At 58.8% G+C, this 7,263-nt stretch overlaps 1 protein-coding gene across 2 annotated transcripts; it reads left to right on the forward strand.

Annotated features, from left to right (window-relative positions):
• The first annotated feature begins 532 nt into the window (after positions 1 to 532).
• HSPBP1 (HSPA (Hsp70) binding protein 1) lies at positions 533 to 6,698 on the forward strand. Of its 2 annotated transcripts, none has more exons than XM_044667119.1 (8): positions 533 to 637; positions 1,518 to 1,772; positions 1,935 to 2,139; positions 3,632 to 3,856; positions 5,578 to 5,733; positions 5,917 to 6,013; positions 6,113 to 6,224; positions 6,389 to 6,698. In XM_044667119.1, exons 2-8 carry the CDS (start codon positions 1,587 to 1,589, stop codon positions 6,461 to 6,463), a joined length of 1,056 nt encoding a protein of 351 aa, XP_044523054.1. In that variant the 5' UTR covers positions 533 to 637; positions 1,518 to 1,586; the 3' UTR covers positions 6,464 to 6,698. The 2 variants fall into 2 exon arrangements, with proteins under 2 accessions (XP_044523054.1, XP_044523055.1); XM_044667120.1 differs by lacking the exon at positions 533 to 637 and adding an exon at positions 811 to 833.
• The last annotated feature ends 565 nt before the right edge of the window (positions 6,699 to 7,263 follow it).

Below are 7,263 nucleotides of genomic sequence, written 5' to 3' on the forward strand. Positions count from 1 at the left end.
GTGGGAGGCGGAGGGGCTGCTGGTGGGGGGGGGCAGGCGAGCTGCTCGCGGGGTGAATGAAGTCACTCTGAAGCTCCTTCACCACCACGAGGTTCCTCTAGGGAAGCAGAAGGCCACATCTCATCTCACCTCCCCGCCTCGCGCGGAGAGAGAACTACAAGTCCCAGAAGCCCCAGCAGGAGCGGCACCGCCGGCAAGGTGGGGAGAGAGGGAGGGGAAGAGAGGGGGGGGGGGGAAAGAGGCTATTCTGCGACTGCGCAGTGAGGCGGGCCGCCAGAGAGTGAGGGATTGGACCGAGGCAGGCAGAGGGCGGGCCCTGAGGGAGGGGTGGTCCGGAAGGGGTCGGGGTCGCGGAGAAGGGCCAGATGGGGACGGGATTTGAACTTGGAGCGGTGGGGGGTCCTGGATCCCATGGAGAGACGAGGCTGGCACGTGCGGGGGGCCTCGGGAGAGCAGGGAGCAGCCAACAGGTCTCTCCTCCGCCCGGCCCCGCCCCTCGCCGCCGTCCTGGCCCCGCCGGAAGTCGGGGCTTGACGCGAAGGGGCCTTCCGGCGAGGCCTGACGCATTTCCGACAAATATGGCGGCGCCCATTGCGGGCAGGTGCGGGCGGCGGCGTGGGTCGTGAGGCCCGCGGAGGTGAGGCCCAGGGGGCGAGGGCACGGACTCTGGGGAGTGCCGAGGGGACCAGGCCTGCTTTAGAGACCTGCGGGGGATTCCGGAGAGCGAGCGTCTCGGAGCGCGGGGACAGAGGCTCTGTTGCTATGGAAGGCGGCGCTTGTTGCTAAGGGGACAGGGAGGGGTTTGAGCTGTCTGCGGTGAAAAAGAGGAGGGGGTCTGTTACTATGGAGATGGGAGGCTTTGACCGAGAAGTTAGGGAAGGGATGCCGAAAAGCCCGTTGTCATGGAGATAGCGAGGGGATGGATCACCATGGAGATGGGGAAAAAGACGAGTTGCTGGGTAGACAGCGAAGGGATTTGTTGCAACGGGAAGGGGGGGTAGGGATGGACCGGCCTTTAGAAAGAGAAAGAAAGTGTTGCCATGGAGATAGGAAAGGGATGGATTGCTGTGGAGATGGAGGCAGGGATGCATTTGTTTTTATTTTTTATTTTTATTTTTTAAACCCTTACCTTCTGTCTTGGAATCTATACTGTATATTGGTTCCAAGGCAGAAAAGTGGTAAGGGCTAGGCAGTGGGAGTCAAGTGACTTGCCCAGGGTCACACAGCTAGGAAGTGCTTGAAGTGCATTTGTCTTCAGAAGAAGAAAGGACATGTTGCCATGATGTTTGGGAAGGGATGTGTCACTAGGGAAATAGGGGAAGGGTCCATTTTGCTATGGAGATGAGGAAGGGTCTGTTGCTAGGGAAATGAGAAAAGTGTTGGTTGTCTTAAAAGCAAGTAGGGGCTGGTGCAGGCCCCAGAGTTGGGGAATAAGCATGATGGGGGTCATGGGACCCAGTCTTTGGCTAGCCTCACCCCCTTCCCTCCTCAATCTTCCTCTTACCCCATTTTTCCAGATTTTCCAAAACACGGATCAGATAACTTCAGGACATCTCCCCAGTCACACCCCCACCCTATCACCCCTGATGGCAGACCCAGGCTCTGAAGGTAGCCATCTTCCCCTGGCCTTGCCTGCGGCCCCGGAGGAGGCTAGCTCGTCTGCTTCCTCGGGGAACCCCTCGCATCCCCACAGCCTCCAAGGCCTCTTGCAGATGGCAGTGACAGCTTGCCCTGGTGACCCTGAACCCCCACCTGAGCCCATGACAGAAGAGGTGAGGCCTGGATGTCTGATTCTTTGAGGTGACGTGGGGAGAGAATGTTTGCTTCCTCAGGGGGGCAGGAGCTGGGGCTCAGACATCTAGGTCGCCGAAGAATTGGGGGGTGGGGGCAGGCTAGGGGCAGATATAACCAAATCCTCTTGTCTACCATGCCAGCGACGTCAATGGCTGCAGGAGGCTATGTCGGCAGCATTCCGAGGCCCAAGGGAAGAGGTGGAACAAATGAAAAGCTGTCTTCATGCTCTGGGCCTACCTACACCCCTCGCAGCTGGGGAGGCTGAGCTGACAGCTGACCAGCAGGAGCGGGAGGGAGCTCTGGAGCTCTTGGCCGACCTCTGTGAGAATATGGACAATGCTGCAGGTGAGCCCCTCCTTCCTCCTCCCAGTACCCCGCCTAGGGAAATAGCTTGTTTGCAGAGGAGAAAGATGAGGTCCAGAGAGAAGACTTTCGATGCCTTTAGTGTCATTCCTTGAGGCAGGATCAGAGCTTCCACTAGATCCTGCATCTTTTAACACTAAGGCAAGATTACTTCCTTCAGGGCCATAGTTCTTTCTGGGTGACACAGTGGAACGAGCTGTGTTTGGAGTCTGAGCCAGAGTTCCTGGGTTCCATTCTTGGCTTTGCTCTTTGTTTCAGAGCCTGAAGGTCCCTAGTCTGAGGCTGACTCACCATGGAACCTTGCTTTGGTTTCTTTCTCCCTCACAGTTCCTTGCTTTGTAAAATGAGCATGGTTGGGTCATTGGTCAATACAGTATTGAAGTGTCTTTCTAGCCTTGATAGTCTAGACTAGCGAAGGGCAAACTATTCCCTGAGGGCCAGATCCAGGCCCTAGTTTGCCCATCACTGCCTTAAACAATTCTCGGGGCATCGTGATTAGGGAACTGCTTGAGGCAGTGATGGGCAAACTACAGATAGGGCAGGTGGTCCTGGTTTTAGATCTGGCCTCAAGACACTTCCTAGCTGTGTGACCCTGGGCAAGTCACTTGACCCCCATTGCCCACCCTTACCACTCTTCTGCCTAGGAGCCAATGCACAGAAGTTAAGGGTTTAAAATAAAAATTAAAAAATAAATAAAAATAAAAGGGAGACAAGACAATCTCGAAGGTCCTAGATGGCTCTGTCATTCCTTCCATCCACATGTCAAATAAGTGATTATATTTTATCCATTTGCTCCCCAGTCCAGTCTTGGGCCAACCTTGGGGTCAAGTGATCTCAAGGACCTTTCCCATTGTTCTAAATCCTATCCAAAATCAAGAAAACTAGATCTCTAAAGGACATTGTGTTCTTCTTCTGGGACAAGTACCTTGGATAAGGTCATGGACTCTGGGAGGAAATAAGATACCAACATCTCTGATAATTGCTAGGGAGAGGTTAAAACAAAGGAGTCTGGGGAGCAGAGAGGGTTTCTGGGAGCAGATGACTTGCAGTTCATTTTGAAAGATTTAGTCCTCATTCTCCGGAGTGGTGGATTGGATTGAATATCAGATCCAGAGTTGGGCAGACCTTGGTCCACATCCCACCTCTGCTACTTCGTGAGCTCTGTGACCACAGGCAAATGAGTTAACTTCATTCAGACTCAGTTTATCTTCCGCCAGGGGGTCGTACATGTAGGATGTCTCTAAGGGTTTGTGGCCATGATCCAATGAGATCTTTGTTGTCAGAGTCCTATGAGTTACTGAAGATGGCAATGGCAGTTGTGGACATAATGGCGAGGAGCCAGAGGGAGGGAGGGAGGGAGGCAGGCTATTGTAGGCACAGAAAATTGAGCAGGGATTTGGAAGTCTATGGGACCCCACTGGAAAGAGACTCAGTGCTAACTACCACCTTCTCCTTTTCTCTTGGCTGGGTCCAGACTTCTGCCAGCTGTCCGGGATGCACCTACTGGTGGGCCGCTACCTGGAGGCAGGGGCAGAGGGCTTGCGGTGGCGGGCGGCCCACCTTATTGGCACATGCAGCCAGAATGTGGCAGCCATTCAGGAGCAGGTGCTGGGCCTGGGCGCCCTACGAAAGCTGCTTCGACTGCTTGACAGAGACCCCTGTGACACAGTGCGAGTGAAAGCCCTCTATGCCATTTCCTGTGAGTGCCAATCCCTATATAGACCCATAGTGCGGGGGCGGGGAGAGAGGCTGGAAATGGCAGGGCCAAGGCTTTTTAGGGGGTTTCCGGGTTGGCCCTGAGGGCTTGAGGCAGGACCAAAAAGGATATTTTTGGGAAGATGGGGCTGGAATCTCCTAGTACCCTCACGGCCTGGTCCTAGGGAGGAAGGCAGAGTGCCTTTGGCTCCAAAGACTCGATGGCCTGTTGTCTGTCACTTTGGGCTTCTTGTCTGTGATCTAGCTCTTGTGGCTGAACTCCTTGCAAAGGCCATCCATGAGGGGTGCCTCTGCTCTCTTCTTACCGTTTCCTTCTGCCTTCTGACCTCCTCATTCCGCCCATATTGCCTCTTCCCAGTTCCCGATGAGCTTGGAGTGGCCAAACCTCAGGGCCCTTTTCTCTCTCCTTTTCTCCATTCCTTGGCAGCCTTTTCCCTCTAGGTTTCCATCAGCCCAGTCTCTCCCTGTTCTCCTCCTCAGTCTCCTTTGCTGGATCCCCTTCCAGATCACCCCAACATTCCGTCCTGCTAGGCTTTCCTTGGGGACCCCTTCAGCTCTTGGGGATCTCGTGGCCCCTCTCAGACTCTGGGCCAGGCTCCCGCCTCCAGCGGCCTTTCAGATATCTCAGACTGAGTGTGAAGGCGATTTCTTAAACTCAGCACACAGACATTCTGGCATCATGGCAGCGGACTGTGCCACAGACCTCTCTGTAAAGCATTCCATAGAACATGAATTTGTCCTGGCGTTTGGGGGAGGGAGGGAGGCAGGCAGGAAGGGCTCGTGCACCTGCGGGGCTGGTTCTAGGACACATGGCAGCTGGGGCAGAGAACTGGGGCCAGCCCAGCCATCTGGAGACCTGGGGGGAGCAGGAGAGGAGGAGCAGCACCTCAGGGCCTGCCTGAGCAGGGGCAAAGGGCCCAAGCTAAGGCGGAGCTGCTGTCTGGGGGAGGCCTCTCTACCCTCCCTCTTCTGCTTTTGCTTTTTGGGGGGAGGGAGGAGGGGGCCGAGGAGGAGAGAGTGGGGAGCGCCAGGAAGCCAGAGCCCGCATAGTCCATAAAATGAACAGGTATTCCTAGGAATGCAGATTTCTTTAGGTCACGCTGACTGTGCACAAAGCCAGAACTGTCCTTATGTCCCAAACGGAAGCCATTCCTGCCCCCTCCCCTTTCCTCCTCATCACTGGGGGCACCAGCTCCTGCCCCCCCCCCCCATCGGAGTCACCCAGCCTCCTCTCTCAGCCTTCGAGCCAGCATGGCGCCCAGGTCTGGCCATTTCACCTCTGCAGCCTTCTCCAATTTGCCCCTTCTCTCATGAGGCTGCTCCCACCCTGGGGCCTAGACTGTGCTGGCCTCCACCGTCCCCCTAACGTGCTTCCCTAAGGCTCAGGCCTGACCAGGCCCCCCTCTCCTACTGCTTGCCCTCTGGGCAGAATGCTCTGGTTGTCGTTCAAAGCCCTTCCTCCCCAGGACCCTCCGATCCTCTCTGGCTCTCCCTTCTGGCTGGATTGTTCTCAGATCAGTGAGCTCCCCGGCTTAACCAGGGCCGACTCAAGTCCCCCTCCTCCAAGCAGCCTTCCGAATTCCAGCGAAGCTTGGGCCCGTTTCCTCTCCCCTCGGTGCCCAGCGGCAGGCCCAGTGAGTCCAGCCGGCTGCAGGGGGGCTGGAGGCTGTCTCTCAGGGCATGGCCCTTTGTTGCCGCCCCCAGGCCTGGTCCGGGAACAGGAGGCTGGCCTGCTCCAGTTCCTTCGCCTGGATGGCTTTTCTGTGCTGATGCGGGCCATGCAGAGGGACGTGGTGAAGCTGAAGGTGAAGTCGGCCTTCCTCCTGCAGAACCTGCTGGTGGGCCATCCTGAGCACAAAGGTGGGGGGCGGCTGGGGGGGAGGCACAGGGGGAGGCACAGGGAAGGCGAGTTGTGGGAGGTGAGGGGGGCCAACACTTTGGAGCAGCCCCGCGTGGAGGGAGGGCCTCAAATGCCAGTCAGCAGTGGGTTCGGCTCGCTGAAGAGAGGCGGGCAGGCTTTGACCCTTCTCCCTCCACCTCCAGGCACCCTGTGTTCCATGGGAATGGTCCAGCAGCTCGTGGCTCTGATCCGAACGGAGCACAGCCCCTTCCACGAGCACGTGCTGGGGGCACTTTGTGGGTGAGGATCCCCTTCCCTCAGGGCAGGCTGTGGGGGTCCCTGGCTCCCCCAAGGGCCCCTGGGGTGACTGTTCTTCCTTCCCTCCGTCCCCCTCCCCAGCCTGGTGACAGATTTTCCCCAAGGGATCCGGGAGTGCCGGGAGATTGAACTGGGGCTAGAGGAGCTCCTCCGGCATCGATGTCAGCTGCTCCAACAGCACGAGGAGTACCAGGTACAGGCCCCGGGGCTGCCCCCCTCGGCCCAGGCCTCAGATCCTGGGATGCGGGAAGCTTGCCCAGGCTCACCCCAGACCCCTTTCCGGAGCCTAATGAAGGGGGCGGCCTGGCGGGAGGCCAGGGAGGGGCTCCCTGACGGAGGCCCCCCTCCTCCTTCCAGGAGGAGCTGGAATTCTGCGAGAAGCTGCTCCAGGTGTGTTTCTCCTCCCCCACGGATGACAGCATGGACCGGTGAAGGCTGGGAAGGGAGCAGGGGGTGTGCGTGCGCCCCCCACCCCCAGCCTGGAGCCCCGGCCGGGCCCTCCTCTCTCCCTCAGTCCGCGGAGCCCAAGCCGGGGAGGAGGCAGGCCCGGCGCCGGCCCGGGGCGCTGAGAAGCCCCCCACCCTGCCTGCTCTCTCTTCTCCATCGCCCCCCCTCCCGTGCCCCGCCCCCGCATTCTGCACTGGCAATAAAGGTGTTTGCCCCCCCCTTCCTGGACTGTGTGCGAGGGCCCGGGGTGGGGGGCCTGCGGGGACAGGTGGGCACTGGCCCAGCCTCCACAAGAGGTCTCAGGCCACTAGTTGGAGACGTGGGACTAATCCAGGCCGCCTCCTTGGAAAAGGGGGGCGGGGCAGTGGAATGGATGTGCTTCCCGGGCGTCCCTTCCCGGTGTGTGTGTGGGGGTGTGGGAGCTGGAGAGGGGCCTATAGCGCCTGCGCAGTAATAAGCTTCAGTTTTATTAGCCCCCCAAAGGCGGTGGGGGGAGTCGCTTCCCAGTGCGCAGACGCAGTCCGCTGTTTGGGTAAGGCCGGAGCGAGGGGGTGGAGTGCCTGGTAGGGCGGCGAGGGGTGGGCTGCGCCGCATTGCGCTGAGCTCTCCAGTTCTCGCCACGGGGTATTGTGGGAGGGGGCGGGGGAGAGGGTAGACGGGCTGCGGCACACGGGCGGGTGGGTCGGTGGGCCGGCAGACCCACACCATCAGGACCGCAAGCACACGGTCGGCGTGAAGCCCCGGAGGAAGATAACAAGAACGCGGGCCGCCTGCTAGAGACCTCC

This window comes from Gracilinanus agilis, chromosome 3 (genome assembly GCF_016433145.1).
Source record: "Gracilinanus agilis isolate LMUSP501 chromosome 3, AgileGrace, whole genome shotgun sequence".
In the NCBI taxonomy this organism is placed as follows: Eukaryota; Metazoa; Chordata; class Mammalia; order Didelphimorphia; family Didelphidae; genus Gracilinanus; species Gracilinanus agilis.